Source organism: Dromiciops gliroides, chromosome 2, assembly GCF_019393635.1.
Source record: "Dromiciops gliroides isolate mDroGli1 chromosome 2, mDroGli1.pri, whole genome shotgun sequence".
In the NCBI taxonomy this organism is placed as follows: domain Eukaryota; kingdom Metazoa; phylum Chordata; class Mammalia; order Microbiotheria; family Microbiotheriidae; genus Dromiciops; species Dromiciops gliroides.
The window spans coordinates 546,807,333-546,834,044 of NC_057862.1; the positions used below are offsets into that span (position 1 = coordinate 546,807,333).

General features: G+C 42.6%; 1 protein-coding gene across 1 annotated transcript in view; it reads left to right on the top strand.

The window, feature by feature from the left end:
* The window catches only part of LOC122742390 (serine/threonine-protein kinase 10-like), a 67,601-nt gene that overhangs the window by 33,168 nt on the left and 7,721 nt on the right, over positions 1-26,712 (top strand). The window contains 13 exon segments of the mRNA XM_043986620.1: positions 1,157-1,229; positions 2,675-2,869; positions 6,505-6,586; positions 8,886-8,996; positions 15,056-15,095; positions 15,098-15,127; positions 15,130-15,197; positions 15,199-15,269; positions 15,310-17,119; positions 17,503-17,633; positions 18,994-19,117; positions 23,786-23,965; positions 26,148-26,277. Of these exon segments, the coding sequence (XP_043842555.1) occupies positions 1,157-1,229; positions 2,675-2,869; positions 6,505-6,586; positions 8,886-8,996; positions 15,056-15,095; positions 15,098-15,127; positions 15,130-15,197; positions 15,199-15,269; positions 15,310-17,119; positions 17,503-17,633; positions 18,994-19,117; positions 23,786-23,965; positions 26,148-26,277 (3,045 nt within the window).

Here is a 26,712-nt window from a genome sequence, read left to right on the forward strand (position 1 = left end):
CGACATATCACCTCCTCAAGCAGCACTTTTATCTCTTCCTATTCACTGTTAAATTTCTAGATAATACGGTATACATTTGCTACATCTCATCACCCCCTCACTCAGTTCCTGAATTCTGACTTTTTTGTTCCTATCACACTAAAGAAACTGCCCTTTCAAAAACCACCAGTGACTTCTCAATTGCACAATCCAATGGTCTTTTCTCACTTCTCATCTTCCTTGGACTTTCTACAACATTTGACATTATTAACCACCTTATTTTCTTGCTATTCTCTCTTCTTCTGTATTTTTGTCATTTTCCTCCAATCAATGATCATTCTTTTAAAATTTCCCTTGCTGGACCATCTTCTTTTTCTAAGTGCAGGTGGGACCCGAGGTTCTGTCTTTTCTCCTCACTCTAAAATCTCTTCATTAGTCATTCCAACCCCTCCCTTGGCTCCAGTTACCCTCTCTTTTCAGATGACTCCCAAATTGATATATCCACACCTGATTCTTATCTAGTTCCAGGCCCATATTTCTGACAACCTCCTCTCAAATGTACCACTGGCACTTTAAGCTCCACATGTCCAAAATTAAAGTCATCATCTTCCCCTATAGAATCTCTCCTTCTTCCCAAATTCTCAATTTCTGTTGAAAACCATCATCCTCCCCAGTCACCCAGGCTTAAAGCCTTGGAGTCATCCTTGACTCTTCCCTTTTCCTCACCTCCATCTTCCTTACCTGCAACAAGAGCTGCCAAACCCCATTGATTCTACCTCCACCATATCTCTATTATCTATCCTTTCCTTTTCACTCACACTGCTGCCACCCAATTTCAAGTGCTCATAGTCTCTTGGCCAGAATATTGTAATAGACTCTTAACTGTTCTCCCTACCACCTTCTTCTCCCCACTCTAATCCATGCCTCAAACACCTGCCAAAATATTCTTTCTAGGAAAGAGTTCTGGCTCTGTCACTCCCCATCTCAAAAATCTGCAATATCTCCTTTGTAAATGCCTTAAGGGAAGGGGCTGTGTTCTCTTTCTTATATTTAGTAGGATGTCTTGCATAGATCAAACATAATAGGCAGTCAACACTCTATGGGGGTTGGGGAAGAGAGAGGAGACCTCCATTCTTTATTTCTCACTTTACCTTCTCCATCTCTTTCTTTGAGACAGCTGATTTTGGAGTGTCAGCCAAGAATTCCCGTACTTTGCAGCGAAGAGCTTCCTTCATCGGGACACCATACTGGTACAGCTAGGGGGCCCAGGGAGCTGAACAAGGTGCCCATATTCCAAGGGAGCCTGTGGCTCCAACCCAGGGATGGGGTGAGGTGGGAGGTTGACTGAATTTTAGGCATCAATCTGTATAAGACTGAAAGGTCCACTAGTTTTTGCTTTTGTATTCTGGCCTCTTAGGGAAGGAGGAGATAGGACAGATACTTGAAAGCTATTAAGGGCAATTGGCAAAAAGAATTCTCCTAGGTAAAGAGATGAGCATGACCCATGTAGTTATCTGAGAAGGTACATAGGATGTTAGGTGGGGTTTATGTTATAGCCAAATCCTAGGGCTAGGTGGGGAGTGAAGAAAAGAAGTCCAGACAGCTGACTTCAAGAATAGGAAACTCAGCAGAGAGTCTGTCCCATAAAAGAGGTATTGATGTGATCATAGTTCATCTCACACAACTCCTTCCCCTTGTCTCCTATCTTATAAACAATATATATATTTTTTAATTTACTGATATGGGGGCAGCTAGGTGGTGCAGTGGATAAAGCACCAGCCCTGGATTCGGGAGTACCTGAGTTCAAATCTGGCCTCAGACACAACACTTACTAGCTGTGTGACCCTGGGCAAGTCATTTAACCCCCATTGCCCCGCAAAAAAAAAAAATTTACTGATATACTTTAACATAACCCTCATTTTCAGACATCACCCACTCCCTTCCTCTACCCTACTAAGCTAAATCTTTGACCATGTAAGAAAGACTGAAAAATAATGTGGGGAGTAGGGAGCAGTTCAGCAAAATCAATGAATACCTCAGCTGTGTCTGCAATATGTATGCAATATTCCTCACCCCTAATCCCCCACCTCCTCAAAGAGGAGAGAGAGATGTGTTTTTCAGCTCTTCTTCCTGGTCATTATAATTACATGGTGTTCAATTTGTTTTGTTTCCCTCCTGGGCCATGTTCTTTCATGGCGGGTCCTTGGTCTCCTGCTTTGAATCTTGGTCTCATTGAAATAGAATTGCAATGGCTCTCAGAAGCCACTGGGAATCAGAGAACCTGGGTTCAAATCCTGTGTGAACTTTGAGTGAATCATTACTCCTTTCTGGGCCTCAGTTTTCTCTTTGGCCACATGAGAGGATTGGACTAAATAACTCATCAGGTACCTTCCTGCTCATAACAATGATCCTAAGGTCTTCCTCCCTTGATTAGTCTTTTGGGGAGGATTTTGTTGTTTCCCCCGCCTGATTCTGAAAAGTCAGACTCTCCTCAGGGATTGGCAGCAAAGACTACTTAAGAAAAGGGATGGGGCATCCCATACATCAGTCCACTCACTACGTTGACTACCATAACCCCCCCCCAAGTCTTGGCCTCTTGGTTTCTCTTCACTTGGCAACTTGCAGAGGACAGAGGGAGGGGTCACTCGGGGAGTGAAATGGGGCAGGTATGATGAACCATTGCTTCTGGTTACAGGATGGCACCCGAGGTCATCCAGTGTGAGACATCCAAGGAGGCCCCCTATGACTACAAGGCTGACATCTGGTCCCTGGGGATCACGCTGATAGAGATGGCAGAAATGGAGCCCCCCCATCATGAGCTGAACCCCATGCGTGTGTTGCTAAAGATCCAGAAGTCCCCACCACCCACTCTGCGCTACCCTCAGCAATGGCAAGTACTTCTCTCATTGTAACTGGGGGCTGGGAAGTTCTGAGAAAAGAGCAGGTCAGATGGGAAATGGTCAGAGCCTAGGGAACTAGGAGGTGGCAGTGCCAAGTAGTAGGGCAGGGGATAGGCAGTGAGATAGGCAAGGTGGGAGGGGAGAAAGTGGGAAGAGGCAGCAGGTGGTAGGTAATCATAGTGAGGTGGTGCTTGGAAGGTAACAGAGACCCAACCATGATCATTAGGGTTTAGGGATAGGATTTCAGGATCTGAAAGAATTTGTAGGGGAAGGAAGTGCCTGCAGACCTGACCTGGTCATCCCACTGCAATGAGTAGATGGTACAACCAGTGGTGTCCCTCCATTACTACCTACCCTCGGATCCACCCCTAGCCCACTCAATTCACAAGGACACAAATAGTAGAGATGATAGGAATTGAGTGGATATTTGTTCACTGACCAAAGGAACCAGTCCCTTGGGAAGGGACTGTTCTTCCATAAGTGCAAATCTTCCCTGGCCCCTCTCTTTATCTTCCTCCCTTGGTGCCCCTGCTGGCCTAGGACCCGTGGTCTGGACCATGGACCTTTTATTTCTTTGCTTATAGTTTCACCAGGCTCAGAATGTAGAGGACCAAGAGCCTTCTCTCCTTCCTATTCAATTCATTTCAATTCAAGTGACCAACAATTTATTGGATTTGGAGTCAACAAATCTGGATTTGAATCCCAGCTCTGAGGGAGCTGGGACAACTCAATTTATGTCTCTAGACCTTGATTTCCTTATCTATAAGGCCAGAAATTGGACTAGGTCACCCCTGAGTTCTGTTGTATCTCAAGATCAATTTTTCTGTCCTATCTTAAGATTCATTTATCATCCCATGGTCCTCTTAAGAGCTTACTGGGTATAGAGCATTGTACTAGATGGGCAGGTGAGGTAGGGATGATGATAAGTTAGTGAAGAGATTAGATTGATATCTATTAGGGGGATGTTGCACATACCCAGGTCCAAGGTGGGGAGAGATCACTCCTTAATGGTGCTATCAGGGAAGACTTCTTTAAAAAGGTGGTATTTGGGCACTGTTCTCGGTCTTTTCTCCCAACAAAGACCGTTCACTGTATTCCCTATTAAAAAATTAAAGTTCACTTAGAGGAATTTCAGAGATCTTACCCCTTTTCACTGCAGGAGACTGAGTTTGAAACCCTTGATCCCTAAAAGAGTGAGCCTGAAAATTAAGACTTTGGTCTTAGAGTAAAAAGATGTCATTTCAATTCAACAGTTCAATTCAATCAAGCAAGAAGCATTTATTAATCTCTGACTATCTGCATTAGAAATATAAGGACAAAAAAGAAATTATCCCCGCCCTCAAAGAGCTTATACTCTATCAGAAGAGACAACATATAGACACATAAGTATATGTGGAATATATACAAAATAACAGGGGGCTTTTTCTGCTAGGCGGCGCAGTGGATAAAGCACCGGCCCTGGATTCAGGAGGACCTGAGTTCAAATCCAGCCTCAGACACTCGACACTTACTAGCTGTGTGACCTTGGGCAAGTCACTTAACCCTCATTGCCCCACAAAAAGAAAATATACAAAATAACAACATTTCTAAAATTTCAACTCTGTGCAAGGCACTGTCTTAGGTACCAGAGACAGATAGATGATATAAAACACACAGTACCTATTCTTGTGCGGTTCATTTCTCTGCCTTTTATCATATCTAGAGATCAATACTAGGCAGCTGAGTGACACTGTAGATAGAGCACTGGATCTGGCTGGAGTCAGGAAAACCTGGTTCAAATTCAGCCTCAGACATTTAGTAGCTATGTCATTCTGGGTAGGTCACAAACCTTCTATTTGCCTCAGTTTCCTCATCTGTAAAATGGGGATAATAATGGCACCTATCTCCTAGGGTTGTTGTAAAGATTGAATGAAATAATACTTGTAAAATGCTTAGCACAGTGCCTGGCACATACTACATAAATATTAGCTATTATTAATATACACATTCCATCTCCATCTCCTAGTAAGCACTACATAAATGTTAACTGTTATTAATACATACATATTCCATTTCTGATGCTTCTTTTTTTTCCTCCAACCTAACTGCTGGAAAAGTTATTGATAATAATAGTAGAATTTAAATGCTGCTTTAAGATTTTCAATGTTCTTTACATATATTATCTTATTTGATCACAGCAACCTTGTGAGATAAGTACTATTATTATCCCCATTTTACAGATGAGAAAACTGGACCCAAGAGAGGTTGAGTGACCAGGATCACACTGCTAATAAGTGGGTGAGGCAGGATCTGAACTTATCTTCCTGACCTCCAGTATAGTACTCTATCCAATATGCCACCCAGCTGCCTCATTAAGGATTATGTGAGATCTTGAACCATTCATCTGATCTCTATTTCCTGACTTTCCCCACCATTTTATTTTTTCCGTTTTTTAATAATAAACTTTTTATTTATAGTTTGGGATTCCAATTTTTAACCCCTCTTTCCCTCCCCCCATCCCCTCCCTGAGGTGGCAAACAATTAGATATGAGTTATACATGTAAGATTATGTAAAATATTACCATATTTACCATTTTGTACAAGCAAACTTGATTAAAAGGAAAAAATTAAAGAAAGTGAAAAATAGCATGCTTCAGTCTGTTAATATCAGTCCTTTCTTTGGAGGTGGATAGTATGTTTCATCAATAGTACTTTGGGATTGTCTTGGATCATTGTATTATTGAGAATAGTCAAGTCATTCACAGTTCTTCATCAAACGATATTGCTTTCTCTGGGTACAATGTTCTTTTGGTTCTGCTCACTTCACAATACATCATTTCACTCATGTCCTTCCAGGCCTTTCTGAAGTCATCCTGATTGTTATTTCTTATAGCAGAATAATATTCCATCACTATCATATACCACAGTTTGTTTGGCCATTCCCCAATTAATGGGCATTCCTTTGATTTCCAATTCTTAGCTACCACAAAAAGAGCTGCTATAAATATTTTTGTACAAAAAGGTCTTTTTTCTTTTTTGGGGGGATGTCTTTGGGATATAAACCTAGCAGTGGTATTGCTGGATCAAAGGGTATGCACAGTTCTATAGCCCTTTGGGCATAGTTCCAAATTGCTCTCCAGAATGGTTGAATCTTTTCACAACTCCACCAACAGTGGATTAATGTCCCAGCTTTCACACATACCTTCCAACATCCATTATTTTCCATTTTTGTTATATTTGCCACTCTGATAGGTGTGAGGTGATACCTCAGAGTTGTTTGAATTTGCATTTCTCTAATCAATAATGATTTAGAGCATTTTTCATATGATTATAGATAGTTTTGATTTCTGTCTGAAAACTGCCTGTTCATATTCTTTGACCATTTATCAATTGGGTAATGACTTGTATTTTTATAAATTTGACTCAGTTCTCTATATATTTGAGAAATGAAGCCTTTATCAGAAATATTTTCCCTCTACTTTAGAAGAAGGAAAAGCTTTTGTAGGAGTGAAGTCTCTAAGCCCCTTCCATCCAAAGGGGAAAAGGTGGCTCTTCAGTATATCAAAGGGCAATGAGAGGTGTTAGTGGTGCTATCTGGATGTCAGACACTGGGATAAGCAAGCAACTTCTTGGCTCTTCCTTATAGGTCTGAAGAGTTTAAAGACTTCCTGAGAAAATCTTTGGAAAGGGATCCTGAGAGCAGATGGTCTGCCTGTCAGCTCCTGCAGGTAAGCAGCCTGTCTCCAAAGTGTGATATATATCTCAATATTTCTCCCACCTTCTACCATCTTCTTTCAAACGGTCACCTTGTTAGAGAATCAGTTTTACCCAAATGAACTCAAACTACGAAGGGAGATACGAGAACCAATTAATAAGTCAATTAACAAGTATTTATTACAAGTGCTTACTATGTGCCAAGAGCTATGCATACAAAGACACAAAGGAAACGGTCCTATACCCTCAAGGATCTTACCCTCTATTGAAGAAGATAACATGCATAACATCCTGACACATGACCTTCCATCTCCCCACACTAAATATTTTTACTACCTGTCCCTCATTTCTGGTTATATAGGCAGCAAGTGAGACCTTAAGAAAATCATACTCCTCTCTCAGCTTCAGTTTCCTCAGCTGTAAAAAGAGGATGATAATAATACTTGCACTATTTCAAGGGGTTGTTGAAAAACTATGTCAATTTTTAAAGTACTCTAGACATGTGAACTGTTATGATATGGAATAAGTAAGTGTAATCTTTTGGGCTTTCAAAAAGCCTTTGAAAAGAGTTTGTGCCAAAGGATCATTCTACTGGTGGTTTGTTTTTGTTTTGTTTTGGTTATTCATTGGTTGCTCATTGAAACTTAGGACAGATTTTTTTTTTCGTTATAGGGACCAGCTCTAAGTCAGAAAGTAATGGATAGGTATAAAGGGCATTTTATCACACTCATTCATGATATGGATCCTAGCTGCTATCTCATCTTTTCTCTCTTGCTTCAAAGCCCTTCTAGAAACCCAGACTTGAATCCATTCTGTATTAAGGCTCAAGAGTCCTATGGACTAGCCCTAACTACTGCCCAAGAAGTCCTTATAAGGCTAGACAATCTTACTATAGTCATTTACTATTGTGTAATTTGTACCTATTCTATTCCATTGAGCCACCTCTCTATTTCTTACCCAGTACTAGATTGTTTTGATAATTACTGCTTTATAATATAGTTTGAGATCTGGTACTGCTAGACTACCTTCTTTCACATTTTTTCATTGATTTCCTTGATATCCTTGAGCTTTTGTTCTTCCAGATGAACTTTGTTATTATTTTTTCCAGATCTATAAAATATTTTTGATAGTTTTATTGGAATAGCAATAAATAAATGAATTAATTTAGGTAGGATTGTCATTTTTATTGTATTGGCTCAACATACCCATGAGTAATTAATACTTTTCCAACTGTTTAGATCTGACTTTATTTATGTGAAAAGTGTTTTATAATTCTTATCATATAGTTCCTGGGTTTGTCTTGGCAGGTAGAGTTTTCTTTTTCTTTTTCTTTCTTTTTTTGCGGGGCAATGAGGGCTAAGTGACTTGCCCAGGGTCACACAGCTAGTGTCAAGTGTCTGAGGCTGGATTTGACCTCAGGTCCTCCTGACTCCAGGGTCAGTGCTTTATCCACTGTGCCACCTAGCTGCCCCCTGGCAGGTAGAGTTTCAAGTATTTTATATTGTCTACAATTATTTTAAATGGAATTTCTCTTTCTATCTGTTGTTGCTGGACTTTGTTGGTAATATATAGAAATGCTGATGATTTATGTGGGTTTATTTTTTTATCCTGCAACTGCTAAAGTTGTTAATAATTTCAAGTAGTTTTTTTTTATTCTCTAGGATTTTCTAAGTATAACATCACATCATCTACAAATAGTGATCGTTTTGTTTCCTCGTTACCTATTCTAATTCCTTTAATTTCTTTTTCTTCTCTTATTACTTTAGCTAACATTTGTAGAAAAATATTAAATAATAGAGGTGATAATGGGCATCCTTGCTTCACTCCTGATTGTATTGGGAAGGCTTCTAGCTTATTCCCTTTACAGATAATGCTTGCTGATGGTTTTAGATAAATATTACTTATGATTTTAAGGTAAGCACCATTTATTCCTATGCGCTCTAGTTTTTTAATAGAAATGAGTGCTATATTTTGTCAAAGGCTTTTTCTGCATCTATTGGTATAATCATATAATTTCTATTGGTTTTGTAATTGATATGGTCAATTGTGCTGATAGTTTTCCTAATATTGAACCAGTCCTACATCCTGGTATAAATCCCACCTGGTCATGGTGTATGATCCTTGTGATATATTGCTATAATCATTTTGCTAGTATTTTATTTAAAATTTTTGCATCAATATTCATTAGGGAAACTTATCTATAATTTTCTTTCTCTGTTTCACTTTGTGGTTCACCTCGAGGGTCCTGTCGCATCCTTTGCTGGGGAAGAAGCCAGTAATAAAGGTTTTCCTTTTGTTCCTTTTCCTTCCCAGCATCCTTTTGTGGCAGAGGTGGAAGACAGCAGACCCCTTCGGGAGCTGATTGCAGAAGCCAAGGCAGAAGTCCTGGAGGAGTTTGAGGAAGAAGAGATAGCCTCCTTTTCGGTAAGCCACAGGTGGATGGCATCTGCATGCCTTTTAGCTGAATTGCTCTTTCCTCTGGATTGATTTCCCTGGGGCTTACAAGGCCAAGGACACTAATTTATCTAGGGAACCCATGGCTCCCTAGAAACTTTCCCCTTGGAAACAGCCCAGTTAGGGACTCTAGTCACTGAAGCATGAGTAATAAAGAGATAGCTGAGTGGCAATGAACCTTGAAAATGCTACATTCTTAAACTGGGTCCTCCCAGAAGTGTTAGCATAATAACAGATGGCAGGTAGAGGGAGACTCAGGGACACAAAAGTGCCCAACAGTCTTAAATATAAGAGAACCAGTGTGATCTTGGGCTACATTTTTGAAAAAGGAAGTAACATAGCCCCATTATACTCTGCCCTAGTCAGAGTATTATGTTCAGACACAAAATGGAGCATTAGATTCAGTTCTGGGTTCAAGACCTTCCTGTTGGAGGACATACATGCTGGTTGTGTGTCCCTGGGCAAGTCACCTCATTTTTCAGTTCTCCAGGCAAATATCTAAGACTAAAACTTGCCAGGGTGCATGGGTAGAGTGTGGCCCCTCCCCAAGAATTATTTATACTAGTCATGTCAAATTCAAGTAGAAAGAGGGGCCACTAAAGCATACATAATGGTCCCTGGGGCTGCATATGAACTTTTAAAATGACATATTAATATTATCTATGTTTTATTGTATTTTTATTTATGTTGTTAAATATTTCCCAATTACATTTTTTGGGGGGTGAGGCAATTGGGGTTAAGTGACTTGCCCAAGGTCACACAGCTAGTAAATGTTAAGTGTCTGAGGCCGGATTTGAACTCAGGTCCTTCTGACTCCAGGGCCCGTGCTCTATCCACTGAGCCACCTAGCTGCCCCACCAATTACATTTTAATCTGGGTCAGACTCCACTTGGGAATGGTGTAGACTGTGTCTGCTCCATACCAATGAAATCTGTAGTCCAATCCAAAAAAATAAAAATAAAAATATATTCCCTACCTTATATGGCCACTGTGAGGAATTGTTCTATAAAATTTACTGTATCATAAACTTATGAGTTGGTATTATTAGCCACACTCCCTATGCCTTCCAAATACTGTTCAGGGGTCAGCACTCTGGACTCAGGATCCATTAGACAAGGAGTTGAGTTGACTTCTCTTTCCCTCAGTTTCCTCATCTGTCAAATGAGCTGGAGAAGGAGATGGCAAACCACTCCAGTATTCTTGCTGAGAAAAACCAAGATGAGGGGGCAGCTAGGTGGCACAGTGGATAAAGCACAGGCCCTGGATTCAGGAGGACCTGAGTTCAAATCTGGCCACAGACACTTGACACTTACTAGCTATGTGACCCTGGGCAAGTCACTTAACTTTCATTGCCCCACAAAAAGAAAGAAAGAAAGAAAGAAAGAAAGAAAGAAAGAAAGAAAGAAAGAAAGAAAGAAAGAAAGAAAGAAAGAAAGAAAGAAAGAAAAGAAAGAAAAAGAAAACCCCATATAGGGTTGCGAAGAGTCAGACATGACTGAACACCACAACAAAAATTTCCTTCCCTAGGATCTTGGCCCTTACATTTAAAAGAGACCATAGGATTGTTAGCCAACTCCCTCATTTTACAGATGAGGCAAATGAATCTCAAAGATGGGAAATGACTTGTCCAGGGTCACATAGCTGGTAAGAAGCAGAATGGGGATTCAAACACAGGTCCTCCTGTTCTAAATCTCTTGTTTTTCAACTCTTTTGTGCTTCTCCCCAGCCCAGGATGAGGGAATAGGCATTTATTTATATAGCCCCTACCATGTACTAGACACTGTGCTAAGCACTTTTATAAATATTACCTGGGTTGATTTTCACAAGAACCCTGAGAGGCAGATGCAAGTTATTCTCCCTATTTTATAGTTGGGGAAACTGAGGCAAACAGAGGTCAAGTGACTTGCCCACAGTTAGTAAGTGTCTGAGGCCAGATTTGAATACAGGTCTTCTTGATTCAGTGTCTAGAGCTCTATCAATCATGCTACCAGCTGCCTGCAGATAAAGGTGAAGTGATTTTGGTCACACAAGTGAGTGATGGAACTGGGATTTGAACCCAAGTCCACCAACTCCAAATTCAGAGCTCATTCTAAGACACCACAGTCCCAGCTCTGCTATTTCCTAGCCATACAATCAAATCATTTCATGTCATTGAGGCTCGGTTTCTGGATCTGTAAAAGGAAGGGTTTAGACTCATAATATCCAAGTTCCCTTTTTAATGATCTTGGGTAAGTCCCTTATAGCTCTTTGATCCTCAGTGTCCTCATCAGTAAAATGAGAGCATTAGACTAAATGATCTACAAGGTCCCTTCTTGTAATAATCATCAATAAACATTAATTTTTCCAAAATACAATAATAACATGTTAGAGCTGGAATAGATGAATGAAAAAACATTTATTAGGCCCTTACTTTGTGCCAAGATATCATCTAGTCTAACCCAACCTTTATAGATGAGGAAACTGAGGCTCAAACTAACTTGTCTAAGCTCACACAGTTTATCAGTGGCAGAGTCACCAATTCTAGTGTGACTAGAATTGTCCTGACTGCTAGGCAAGCGTAGTTTTATGATGTTCCATGGACATATCATCAGTTCCAGATTCATGGCTGGGGATAAGATTTCCCACTGTCTAGTAGAGCTAATATACCTTTCTGGATGGCAGGGATCTATTGCCACACTGTCTAGGCCATGCTCGGGCTGCTGAGGCTGGCAGTGAATGAAATGTTTACCTATTAGGATCTACTTTCCTTTGGGGACTTCTTGCCCCCTACAGGCTACTCTGCAAAGCACTGTACTACACTTGAATAATTCCAAAGATCTATGAGATGAGCACATACACACACATGCATGCACTCACGTGTTCACATATGCACGAATGCACAGGCACATGCATGCACATATACACACATGAACGTATGCATGCACTCGCATACATGTGCGCGCGTGCACACACACACACACACATAGACACGCTGTTGATCACAACCCCTCCTCACCTTTAGTTTCTTGGCTTGCTAAGGTCAGGAAAACATCAGTTGGCAGCTATCCTTTGGTCCTCAGATGACAGATAAACCAGGTCCTGTTCCAGGTCTTACTCAAAGACTTTCCAAATTTCTAGGACCTGCAAGAGGCAACAGTCTCCCAGCACAGACCTGAAAAACACACAGCATTAGGGAAGGGGGAGGCAGAGGGCAGAGAAGATGCACTCTGTTCCACACTGCATTGAAGCATTAGACCAGGTGGCAAAGGATATTAGAGGCCACAGAATTGTAGCTCTAGAGCTTGAAGGGACCTCAAAAGATATCTAGTCCGACCCTTTCATTTTACAGATGTAGAAACTGAGGCCCCAAGATTAGTCAAGGACAAGGTTCCGTGGTTCCAGCACTAATAAATAGCAGAGCTGGGATTCAAACTGAGGCACTCTCCCTGACAAACCAGAGCCCTTTCTACTGTACCCAACTTCCTTTGGAAAGTCAAAGACTATAAGCATCTTTTAAACTTTATCTACACCTCTAACAAACAGTCATTACATCACAGAGCGGCACTCCTGCTTCTTCCTGGTGAAGCTGTGTCGTATTTGCCGGATTATTCTCTCTGTCTCTGTCTGTGTGTTTGCATGTGTCTCCTCTCCCCTGACCTCTCCTCTTCTTTCCCCCCTTTCCCTTCTTGTCCCCTCATTTCCTCTTCCTCCCTCTCTCTCTCCCACCATTCTTTCTTTCCTCTCCTCTCTCTTCCTCCCCCTCTTTTCTTCTTTCTTCTTTCCTTCTTCTTCTTGTTATTATTCTCCTCCTCCTCCTTCTTCTTCTCTCTCTCTCCCCCTCTCTCTTCTCCTTTCCTTCCACCTAGTCTAACTAACAAATTATTTGTCTCATTTCTGCCTTAAAAGATCTTAGTATATCATTCAAGGGACCAAAATTAACTATGGCAGAAAAAGAGGAATACCTTATGTTCGATTCCATCAGCAGACAAAACGTACCTCTCACTGCTAAGTCTTAAGTTTGTAAAAATTATTATTAACTGGCTTGCTAATCTGTAAGCTATTAGCTGGTAAAACTATAGCTGGCTATTATCTGCCTAAACCAATCTGTAAGGGCCATTTAAAAAATCTCCAACTGCTTCTCCCAGACTGATAAGAGAAAGCCTCTTTTCAATATCACAAAACAAGATGTATTGATAAGGAACAAACTTAGAAATAAAAGCAAGAAATATACGACCTGTGAACTTCCATACACCAGACTCTCTTGTAACTTTCTCTCCTGCCATCTGCATGTCTCTCGCCTGTGGGTGTGGATCGCCACTGCCGCCTGCACTTCTACCCCCAAGAGCTGCATCTCCTTTCTCAGTCCTCCCTGCAACTGCCGCTCTTTCCTTCTCCGCTCCCCTCTTTCACTGTCAGCGTGGCTGTCAGCCGCAGCCACTTCCGTAGTATCCCCCCTTCTCAGTCCTCACTGTAGCTCCTTCATTCCTGCTCCCTTTCACTCTCCTCCCTTTCTCTCTAGCTGTCCTCACTATTCTCCTCTACATCTCTACCCCCAGGCTATATAACCCTTCTTTCCCCTGAAGCTCAGTCTGACCACGCCACATGCCAAGCTAATTCGCTGGCACCCCCAGGCCATGCCTAAGGCCAGCTTGAGGCTTGAAAGAGCCTGTACCATGCCCAGGGCTCAAGGGAGCAGTTCAGGGGAGTGATGTTTTCCATGCTTATCCCCACTGAGTGGAGGAACCTGGGGCATATCCCCACTGAACCACTGAGCAGGGCGAGGCTTATGTGCCTGGGGAGGTTTCAGGGAGAGCAGTGGGGTAGGGGTGGCCCATTCGGGGTGTCCAAGGCTAATTTTAGCAGCTTACAGGTTTCTGTAGTCGTGGGTAGAATTCTGCCCCAATGTTCCAATATCATAAAGAGAGGCAGCCCAGAGTCAACTTGCCAATGCAAACCCAGAAACTTTATGAACATAATTACAAGACACTTTTTCACACAAATAAGATCAGATCTGAACAAATAGAAAAATATCAATTGCTCATGGGTAGGCTGAGCTAATATAATAAAAATGACAATTCTACCTAAATTAATTTACTTTTTCAGTGCCATACCAATCAAACTACCAAAGAATTATTTTATAGAATTAAAAAACATAATAACAAAATTCATCTGGAAGAACAAAAGGTCAAGAATATCAAGGGAATTAACGGGAAAAAAAAATGCAAAGGAAGGTGATCTAGCCCTACCAGATCTAAAACTATATTTTAAAGCAGCAACCATTACAAACTATTTGGTCTGGCTACGAAATAGAGTGGTGGATTAGTAAAATAGGTTAGGCACACAACACACAATAGTAAATGAATATAGCAATCTACTATTTGATAAATCCAAAGACTCCAGCTTCTGGGATAAGAACCTATTTGACAAAAACTGCTGGGAATAGGCACACCTAGGTGGTGCAGGGGATAAGACACCAGCCCTAGATTCAGGAGGACCTGAGTTTAAATCCGGCCTCAGACATTCAACACTTACTAGCTGTATGACCCTGGGCAAGTCACTTAACCCTCATTGGACTGAAAAAAAAATCTAAAAAAAAACCAAACAACTGCTGGGAAAACTGAAAAATAATACATCTATATAGAAGGCTTTGGGGGGGAATTTTTCCTCTGCTTTCCAGCCCTCACTGAGGTACTCAGGAAGTGTTGCATACCAATAGTGAGGATAGTAGAAAGAATTCTAGGTGACCTGAGTTCAAATGTATGCTCGTTAGCTATCCATGAGTAGGACACTTAAGCACACCGAAATTCCATTTTCTCATTTCTAAAATGGAGAGAATAATACCTACACTATTTACATCACAGAACTGATGTGAGGAGAGGGTTTTCTCAGTCAGTCAAAGAGCATTCATTACATGCTTGTGCCAGGCACTAAGGTAACCTCTAAGGATACAAAGAAAGAGGAAACAAACAACCCCCAAAGCGCTATGGGAGTGTGAGCTATTACTATAAAGACAGTAAGGCCCTATCTGTCCTTCTCTCTTTGCATCCTAGCCAAGTCAAGAACATAAGAGGTCCCTGTCCAACGATGGCATATTCCTCTAGTAGCAGAGAGACCCCCAAAAGACAGAAGTTCTCCTTGGAGCAGCCAGACAGAGGAGATACAGCCAACAAGGGTGACCAGCTCCTCCCTACAAATTCCAGCAGTCAAAGGGAATGACTTTGAATCTCAGAACAAAGAGGAGAATCCAGTGACCCGCCAGGAAAAACTCAGGGAGATTCTCCAAACAAGCCAGCTGATGATGGGGCCACCAATTTCCCTCCCCTCATTTTCTCATAATCCTATCAGAACCTAGGCTCAGCAGGCAGAGCTCCATTGATCAAAACCAAAGGCTGCTTCGGCCAAAAGCCAGCCGGACTTCCAGTTTGAAGAAGCAGATGAGACGGAAGTCTGCACCTATGCTGGTTGCACCCATTGATTCTCAATGTTCCATGAAGCTTTCTTCCAAGGGCCCTTCAGATGTCTTGAAGCTGATGAGACGAAGATCATTCTTTGGTGGACTGAAGTCCCAGGACATTGTTGACCCACTAGCCCAGAGGATTAATGAGCTGTCAGCCACTCAAGATGGAAAAGATCTTTTGGATGAGCAGCCCACTTCTCCCACTAAGAGACAGGCCAGACCCGACTCACAGAGCGATGTTCCTCCCATTTCCAAGGCACTCTCTCCTGAGCCAGACACTGTGATAAACCGTGCCACAGAGACTAATTTCCCAGAAGAGCCACAGGGATCACAGCTCTTCACATACTCCCCCACAAGCCTTGCTGAGGGACAAGAAGGACACCTGGCAAGAGAAGAAATAACTGCTGCCCAGAGTTGGACTTCAAAGATAGAGAGTCGGGAAGATACTGATTCAAGCACCCCAGAGCAAATTTTTCACCCTGCTGTTACCCACACCTCAACAGGAGACCAACAGCAAGTTAATATGGGTCTGGAAGACCCCACAGTGACCAATTCTACAGAATTTCTGGAGAATTCTGAGGAGAAGCATGATCCCAAAGGAAGCCTAGAGAAGATTTCCTTACATGAGAGACTGCCTGTTGGACCAGACATGTCGAGTGATTCCCCACCTGATAAAGACGGTGATCAGCTCAGCTCTACTTGCAAGCAACGGGATGGGGATGGGCAGCTGGAAGGGACACAAGCTCTGCACCAGAATGGGATGTCTGTGTCTAGTCTTCTCACAAAAGATGAAAATTCAGGAGCTGAGTGTGTGATGGAGGCTCTCAATCTCTGCCAGACCAGGACCAAATTCGTGAGCATCAAGGATCCAGGGGCCGCTGTTCAGACTAAGCTGCCCAATAATACTGAAAAGCTAATGACAGGGGATTCAGGTCACTACCTATGCTGCCCTCAAGAGTTCTCCATCTCAGGAGATGAACTGGGTTGCGGTGCCCAGAATCCAAAGGAGCCACTCAGTGCAACACACTCCTCACACCAAAAGGAACAGTGCCCCCCAGAGCCAGAGGCAGATCTGCTGCTGGGACAAACACATGAGGAAAAAACTGAGAATGCCGAGAAGGACGTGTCCCCAGACTCAACAGGGAAATCAAAGAGCCTCAGAGGACAGGGGGCTTCCTCCTTGGAAGGGGAAAATCAAGTAGTGACCACACAGTTTGAGAAGACGGACGCACAGGCAAGTTTCTCCAAAGGCGAGAAAGAAATTTCAGAAACAGAAAGTGATGTTGTAGTGGCCCCTGTGGAGACCTTTATAAATGTCACAGAAGATGCCCAACCCACTCCCCCTGAGGCACAAACCAGAGACCTAGAGGAAGGTCATTATCAGGAGCCGGCTTCAAAGCTGGCTTGCCCAGCAAAGACCCTAGAGAAGTCAACAGGGACAGGAATCCCTGAGCCCCTGACGGACAGGAAGAAAGTTAATTTTGCCGAAGGGGGCTTAGAACACAGAGCCAATGGGGGATCGTGGAGTGAAGACAGAGTCCAGAAGACTGAGGCAAGCCTTTTGGAGAAAAAGGACTCAAGAAACATCAGGAACCACGTGGTTGGTGATGAGATGCCCTATGCCAGGCCTTCACCAGTTACAAATGACACTAGCCAGGTAAACTTGTTTATTGAGAAGGGGTTGGTATAAGGACTAAATAGAGGATTTCTCGGGGTGGGCTAGAATAAAAGCCACTTTACAGATAATCACACACCCACCACTGGTAAATTAACAGGGTAGATTCCACTTTCTTCCCTGTGTAGTTTAGGCTTGGTCCCAGGGGAAGGAACCAACTAAAATGTTTGCAAGAATTATCTACCTGCAAAGCTGGAATGAATTTGGCCCTGAACATGCTAACTTGGTTGGACTGGTGCTAGCTGCAGGCCAGAATGAAGGAGGGGTGCTGCCCCCTGGTGGGAAAGGGCAACACTTTCATCATCTTATATCCGTGGGATGGTAGCGTTAATGGTGATGCCAACCCTACTGTTTTTTGGCTTCAGGACACCCTTTCCTTCAGGAAAACTGTAAAGAAAACACGCAAGTTTGTGGTGGATGGGAAGGAGGTCAGTGTGACGACTTCTAGGCCTGTGAAGGATGCTGACCAGAAAGGAGAGAGCATCCGTTCTGCCCGGTAGGAGAAAAGAATCCCCCTCTCACTCCTCCTCTGCACAGTGGCATTCAGAGAGGGGAACCAGTTTCTCTTTGTCAAACCAAGAACGACTCAAGAGGAGTTTCCCACGGGAAGCAGGGTGTTTGTCTGGGCTAGAGAACAGGAATGATAGATCTTGTAATTATTAATTATGTCAACATAGCAGGAGGGGCTCAGAGGCAGATACAGAGAAACACAGAGAAGTCAGTCCCCCAAACCATCTGTTGGAACCAGTCCAGCTGCCTCGTAGCAGAAGGATAGACGAGATGACCCTTCAAGGTCCTTTCTAACCTTAAGACTCAGAAAATATCAGAATAAAAAACCTGGTACCTCAGCTGCCACAGAAGACCACAGGGCTTCCTCCATTATGCAGTCAGCTACTGAGGTGTGAAAGGGTTTCCCACAATGGACTGGTATGGACAAACAGAAAACCACTTTCAGCCTCAGTTCCTAGAAACAAATATAAACAGTTCATCAGGACACGTCTCCATACATACATACATACATACATACATACATACATACATACACACATAGTTACTGTGTAACGAGGCATTATGCTAAGTGCTGAGGATAGAAATACAACAAAACAAGATGGTCCCTTCCCATCAGAATGGGCCCCCACCCACCCCCCTGAAGGACCGCTGGGATTCCTATATTCACCTTCCATTGTTCTTCCCGGTCCCTCCTGTTGACTAGGAAGATGCTGTTACAGCCCATTAAGGCACTGGGAAGAAGGAGAATCACTTAGATCTGGAAGTGACCTTAGTTTTCTTCCATTCTAACTCTATCATTTTATAGATGAAGGGAGGTGGATGGGAGAGAAAATAAGTGTTTGTTAACTGGGGGAAAAAAAGCAAATAAAATAAAAGCCATATTTTAAAAAAAGAACAGGGGTGGCTAGGTGGCGCAGTGGATAGAGCACCGGCCCTGGAGTCAGGAGGACCTGAGTTCAAATCCGGCCTCAGACACTTAACACTTACTAGCTGTGTGACCCTGGGCAAGTCACTTAACCCCAATTGCCTCACCAAAAAAAAAGAAAAAGAAAAAGAAGAAGGAAAAAAAAAAGAACAAACCTGAGACCCAGGAAGATGATGACTTACCCTAGGTTACAGAATTAATAAATGGGATTCAAACCTGGGCCCTCCTGTCCCTCTGGCACAATGCCTCCCTCTCATTGGACAGTCAAGCTTCCATTTTCTCCTCTGCCCCTGAATGAGAGAACTGTTTTCCTTAGCTTGGCCTTAGTATCCGCACCTATAAAATGGATTGATCCCCACCACTGCCCAGGTAATGTTAGAAGACATCCTATCATAATCCTGAATGATCTGCTATATTTCAGCCGGAAGGAGCTTCAGGAGCTCCGGCTCCTACAGAAGGAAGAGCAGAGGGCCCAGGCTCAGCTGGACCAGAGACTCCATCAGCAGAGGGAACAGATGTTCCGCCACATCGAGCTGGAAATGACGGTAACTATACTCCTTTATGTATGTGACAAGAGCACCGGCTCCCATGAGTCAGAGGACCTGGTTTAGAACCCACCTCCGCTATTTACTACCTTTATAATACTTCAAATCCTTTAAACCTCTCTGGGCTGAGCCTCCTTGTCTGTAATATAATGAGGGTAAATGAAATGATCTCAACATCCTCTGATCCTTATATCCCCCTTTTTCTTCTTTCTTCCTTCCTTCCTTCCTTTCTTTCAACAATTGGAGTTAAGTGACTTGCCCAGGGCCATATAGCTAGTGTTTGAGGCCAGATTTGAACTCAGGTCTTCCTGACTCCAGAGCCAATTGCTCTATCCATTTCACCACCTGGCTGCCCCTTACATCCCTTTTCTCAAAGCAGAGTTGGCCCTTGATGCCTCCCAGATGTAGGGGAAGTGTTTTGGACCTCTTCCCCTTCCTTTGCTTCTTATCTCTCCCCTCTTCCCCTAATCCTCTTCACCACAGGTCTGACCATGTCACTCCTCTGCTCAAAAATCTTCAGTGACTCCTTACTGCCTGTAGGATAAAATGCAAACTCTTTGATTTTTAAAGTCCTTCATCATCTGGTCCTGGGCCTTCTTTCTTATTATTCCTCTGTACATCCTATGAAGTTCAACCAATGGCCTATTTGCTCTTTCCCAAGGCTTACTCTCCATCTCTTATCTGGGGGCTTTGTTCAAGCCATCCTCTATACTTGGCATTCACTTCTCTCCTCTATCTTAGCCTTCGTGATGGTTAAAAATCTAATTACTTTGTCTAAAAATCTAATGTGTTGTCGCCTTAAATTAGAAATGTATAGCACCTATCTTTGGGCATTAAGTATTAATTAAAGTATATAGAAGTTAGCAAAAGGGAGAAGAAGAACATGTGTGGTTCAAAAGACAAGACCCTAGCTCCCTGCACCTACAGCTGCTCCTCAAGCGACACCCAATGGAAAGAGTGATTCCCACCCAGAAGAAGAAGAAGAAGAAGGAGAAGAAGGAGAAGAAGACGAAGAAGACGAAGACGAAGACGAAGAAGAAGACGATGAAGACAATTTAGCTCAAGCCCCCACACACTGGGAAGTCTTCTGGGATCCCCTCAGTAACTGGTGCTTTCTCACTCCAACAAACTTCCTTTTACTTATCTTAGTACAGGTTCTAACTCCACCACCACCAATGGCGGGCTGCAAGGATGATTTCGGGTTTTTTTTTTCTTTTATATTGTTAGTGCCTAGCACAGTGCTTTGCACAGAGTAGGAGCTTAATAAATGTTTGTTGAATGAATGAGGGAATGAGTGAGTGAATGAAAAAGCATTTATTAAGGGGCTTATTATGTGCTAGGTACTGAGGATACAAATAGAAAAAACAAGGTGGCCCCTGTCCTCAAGAAGCTTACATTGTAATGGGAGAGTCAACAACAACAACAAAGATCCTACAAAAAGTCACCTCAAAGAGATGCTACATGCAAGTGAGAGAGACCAGGAAAGATGGGGTTTGAGCTGCATACTGAAAGAAGCCAGAGAAGCCAGTAGGCAGAAGTAAAGACAGAAAGCATTCCAGGCATAGGGGCAGCCAGTAAAAAGGTCTGGCATACCTGAGTTCAAATCCAACTTCAGACACTTGACACTTACTAGCTGTGTGACCCTGAGCAAGTCACTTAACTCTCATTACCCCGCAAAAAAAAAAAAAAAAAAGACTTAGCCTGTTTTGACAGAGCAGCTAGGTGGCACAGTGGATAAGGCACCAGCCCTGGATTCAGGAGGACCTGAGTTCAAATCTGACCTCAGACACTTGACACTTACTAACTGTGTGTCTCTGGGCAAGTCACTTAACCCTCATTGCCCTACAAAAAAAAAAAGTCTGGCATGGGAGTTGGGAAATGAAGAATCATATGTATGAGGAACAAGTAAGAAGTCGGGTGTTTCTCTTTGGTAGGGAATGTGGAGGATATTAAAGAGTAGGAGAATCAGAAAAATAGAAAGGGGGCAGGTTGCCAAGAGTTTTAGATGCTAAATAGGGGGTTTTATAGTTGATCTTGAAGGTAATGGTTGCCACTGAAGTTTTCTGAGGTGGGCAGTGGCATGGTCAAACCTACACTTTAAGAAAATCACTGGCAGCTGACTCAAGGTTGAATTAGAGTGGAGAGAGGCTTGAGGCAAGGGAGGTCAACCAGAAAGTCATTGCAGTGGTTTGGAAAGAAAGATGAGATCTGAACATGTTGGGTTTTTGAGACGCCTATGGCACATCTAGCTAGAGATGTCTAAGAGGAAGGTGGTGACGCAAGACTGCAGTGCTGAAGAGACATTAGGGCTGTGTATTATCTCCATAGAGATAATAATTGAATCTGTGGTTTGAGATCACCAAGTGAGATAGCATGGAGGAAGAAGAGAAGAGGGCCCAGGATAGAGCCTTGGGGGAACACCCAGAGTTAGTGGATGTGCTCTGGATAAAGAGCCAGCAAAGGAGACTGAGAAGGGGTGAGACGATCAGTAGGGGAACCAGGAGAGAAAAATGTCAATAAAACCTAGAGATAGGAGGGTATCTAGGAGAAGAAGGTGATCAACAGTCTCAAAGGCTGCAGAGAAGTCAAGAAGAATGAGGACTGAGAAACAAACCACCCATACCCCTTCCTCTGTGGCTCTTTTGGTTTTTTTGTTTTTGTTTTTGTTTTTTGCAGGACTATGAGGGTTAAGTGATTTGCCCAGGGTCACACAGCTAGTAAGTGTCAAGTGTCTGAGGTCAAATTTGAACTCAGGTCCTCCTGAATCCAGGGCCCGTGTTTTATCCACTGTGCCACCTAGCTGCCCCCTCTTCTGTGGCTCTTGACCTCTTGATCTCCCATAGATCCTCCACAATCTGTCCACCCAGTATCATTTGGGCACAAAGCCAAGTTCTAATTTCCCCAGGACTCCTGACATTGCAAAATGTATATTGCCAATGGAATAGGTATGTAGGCGATCCCTGACTAATCCTTTACTTGCTACAGTAAACAGAGAGCTAAAAGTGATCTTGGTTTTCTTCCAATCTAAGTCCCTCATTCTACAGATGAAATGGGGTGGGTGGAAGAGAAAATAAGTGATGGCTTCTTCTCCACATTCTTTGTCACTAATGTGTTACAGTCTACTTTTAGTCTCATCATTTTCCATACATCTCATATTCATTCTAGAAACTGTCAAACTTACTGACTCCAAAAACTCAAAGCCAAATGGATTCCACACTCCGTATGTGTGTGTGTCATTCTGGAACAGGTACCCCAGAATTCATTTTTAAACAGGACTGGACAAGGAATTCTAAAGGTGTGATACTAACCAGCTTTCTAAGCTATATACACTCCATAGTCAATCTCAATTGATTTTATTCCTTTAGAGAGTAGCCAATCAAACAACCTTTGGATTTCTCAATTCAGTTCTCACTTGGGCAGCATATGTACTAAGATTTGTCTATCCACAAGCTGCTATCTCAATGCCATTTTGAAATGGCTGGCAGCAAGGGTGCTAACTTTTTTGCAGAAAATGAAAGTATTTCACATAGAATGAGAAACAATGAATGAAAGAGAGAGAGAGAACAGAGACAGAGACAGACAGAAAGACAGAGACACACAGAGAGAGAATTTTAAATGTTTGTAAAGTACTTTCTACATGTTTTCTCATTTGACCATCACAACAGCCTTGTGAGTTAGGTGTTCTAGGTCACCATAGGGCCATAGATTCTAGGGGCATAAATTTAGAATTATCGAGTGCTTTAGAAATTATCTGATCCAACCCCTCACTTTACAGATGAGAAAACTAAGGCCCAGAGAAGTGACTTGTCCAAGGCCACACAGATGATACATGACAGAAGCTGAGATTTTAACCCAGATCCTCTGATTCCAAATCCAGGACTCTTTTTACTGTACCACATTTGTCCATGTTTTATGGATGAGAGAACTATGACTGAGAGAGTTTAAGTGGTTTGTCCATGCTCACTCAGCTTGACAGGATTTGAACCCAGGTCTTCCTGACTCTAAATTATACCAGTGACAATGACTTCATGCTGCCTACAGTATAATCATGATCTTTATCACTCACGCTTATCTTTTCAAGGTTTACAAAGAACTTTCCTTGCAACGATCTAAGAAGGCAGGTAATAAAAGTATGATTGTACCCATTTTGCAGATGAGGAGACTGCATAAAACTGAGGATTTACCTCAGTTATGCATTCATTTTATACTTGCTTTGAAATATAAAGACACAAAATTAGACATACATACTTCCTCAGAATCTCAGGAATCTTCGGCATGCACTTTCCCTTTATCTTCCCCTTCTTGCCTTCGGTTAGGGTGTCAGCTGGGCATCATGAGAGGACAGCCATGAATCACCACAGAATTCGACTTTGGCATTGCTGAGACTTGCCACAGTCATCTCAAATGCCAAGTCACCTCCAAGGTCAAGTCTATACTGAGTAAGAGCTAGAATAGAAAAGTGTGGCTCCCCTGGGCATGCATTTCCTAAGGAGACAGGAGACTGAATCATCTTCTAGCCTTCCCTTCTCCCTCCTTCACAGGAGCAAACTTCCTCCCTGTAGGAGGAGTTAACCCCATTCCATGCTTTATGGGAATAAATAATGTGAAGCCTGGAATATGTCAGAACTTATCCAAAGAGGAACAGAGTGATGACCCATCTCTCCACAGGGCAAGAAACAACACTATGACAGCCAAGTGGAGGCTGTGGAACGCCATCACCAGCAGATTACAGAAAGGTTAGAAACAGAGTATACCCAGAGGCTCCAGGACCAGGCTCGGCGCCTGAAAGCCCAGCAGGAGAAAGACTATACTCGGAAGCTGCCTGCCCTGAGAGAGAACCAGAAAGAGGTAAGGAACTGCATTCTTATGTAGGTCCAGGGTCCAGGGATCCTCATTCCCCTCACAGTGTGGGAAGAGAGTATGAGATAAAGAGGAGCTGAGGGCTCAGCAGGACCCAGCGCCACTCCAGACACATTAACATGCCCCCCATCACCAACCTGGTGTGGGGGTTAGGACAGTACTGATGCAAAAACTGGAATAAAGTATAAGGGTATATCAGGTGTCTTCAATGTGACTCTCACCAAGGTACAAGTATAGATAGGGCCATAATTTGGGTGTGGTGATCAGGATTTAAGGAAGATGGGAAAGGGAGAGAGGGGGAATAAAGTGATTGGGTGCTTTGTGACCTTCCAAAAAACAGGGTTGACACGGATCTCATCTGATTTGGGACTAGCGGTAGGCAGCCTAGGGAATCATAAGCAGGGCATTTCTTGAAAGGACAAATATTACTTTTCATAAATTTGCATATTTTAATGTCAGTTCTTCTCTCCATGCTCATAAGTATTTCTTTTGAGGTAAGCCAATTTATATGTCAGAATGAAGTATGGAAGCCTCTTATGGACAGTAACTAATAATAATAACAAGCATTATATAGCAGTTTTAAGACTTACACAATTCTTTACAAATATCATCTCATTTTATTCTCACAACAATTCTGGGAGGCAGGTACTATTATCATTCCCATTTTACAGATGAAGAAACTGAGGCAGGCAGCAGTTAAGTGCCTGGGGCTACATAGTGTCTGAGGCTGTTTTTGGACTCCTCTTCCTGACTCTAGGTCCAGCGCTCTATTCACTTCGCCTCCTGGCTTCCTACATAGGCTTTGAGATTTACAAGGTGCTTTACATAGTTGATCATAATAATTCCGTGAAAGAAGAAGTACTTTACAAGCACAGGTAGGTAGCCCCATTATCGATGAAGAAACTAGGAGATTAGTTGGCTTGTCCCTAGCCACTAGCACCCAAATTATAAGTATTCAGATATGAGATTTGAATCCAAGTCCAGAACTCTATCCATTAGACCATACTGTCTCTCCACAGTAACACAGAGGGGACATAGTTTTCAAAGGCATAGGGTCCCTTTCTTTAGCACCCACTATAAATTAATTTGTGCATCTTTCTTTTTGTCTTATTTCATCTGTGGTATCATTCTCGGCAATACTTTTGTTTTGTTTGGTTTGGTTTTTGTTTGTTTGGTTGTTTTTTTGGTGAGGCAATTGGGGTTAAATGACTTGCCCAGGGTCACACAGCTAGTAAGTGTTAAGTGCCTGAAACTGGATTTGAACTCAGGTCCTCCTGAATCCAGGGCCAGTGCCTTATCTACCGGGCTACCTAGCTGCCCCTAGGCAATACATTGTTTTGGTTTTGGTTTTGGTTTGTTTTTGTTTTTTGTTTTTTGCGGGGCAGTGAGGGTTAAGTGACTTGCCCAGGGTCACACAGCTAGTAAGTGTCAAGTTTCTGAGACCAGATTTGAACTCAGGTCCTCCTGAATCCAGGACCGGTGCTTTATCTACTGTGCCACCTAGCTGTCCCCTGGGCAATACATTTTAAGCTTATGGACCATGTGTCATCTAGCTGGGTCCTGGAAGAAACAGATCTTTCCCTTACTAATTCCATCTATGTGGAGACTCCATACACCTATGTAGATTGGCAGTTAATCTTGAATTTATAGTCTTAGAGAGTTTCTTGGGGCCACTGAGAGATTAAGTGAATTCATACAACTAAGTGTCTGACCCAAATCTTTCTGACTTCTGGGCTGGTCCTCTACCCACTATCCACTATGCTGTCTTTAGATTTCTTCCTTGCTAATGTGTGTGTGTGTGTGTGTGTGTGTGTATCCATCTGTACATCCATCCGTCCATCCATCCACCCACCCACCCACCCACCTATCTATATCTATATCTATATCTATATCTATATCTATATCTATATCTATATCTATATCTATATCTATATCTATCTTTCTATCTATCTATCAATATATATCCCTCCAACTTAAATGCCTTGAGAGAAGGGACCCTGTCATATATCTCATATTTCTAGCACTTAGCCATGGTGCTTCTGTACCCAGAAATAAATCAAGAAATACTTGGTGACAATGATGTTGTTGATGATGGTGATTGATGGTGATGATGGTAATGTTGACACTACTGTTGTTACTAGACAAAAAGCATCCTCCTCTTTTCCTTCAGGAGCAGAGGTTTCTCCAGCAGCAGCAGGAACAGCTGAACCAAGCCCTACAGAAACTGATCCAGGAGCATAAGAAAAAAGTGACCTCCATTGAATGGGAATGCACCAGCAAAGTTCATAGTCTCAAAAGAGGTAGGGGCTTGGCTCACAATTGTGACCTAGGACTAATGGATACAGGGCAGAGGTGTGTATAGCCTGGAGAAGGAAAAACTGAGGGGATGTGATAGATCTATTTGTATTTGAGAAGCTGTCATTTATGAGAGGAATTAACTCTATTCTGAGAGGCTCCAAAGGGCAAACATCAGGCCAATAGATCAAAGCTACCGAGAAGCAGATTTCATCTCAATATAAGGAATTTCCTCAGTAGGGCTGTCTAAAAATTGAATGATGTATCTTACCAGGTGATGAGCTCCACATCATTGAATATGTTCACTTGAGGTTATATGGCTACTTATCAGGGATGTTGTAGAAGGAATTCATGCTTTGGATAAAAAAGGACCAGATGACCTGAAACTCCCTCCCAACTCTAATATTCAGTGATTCCATGACCATCTAAACTTCCCATGA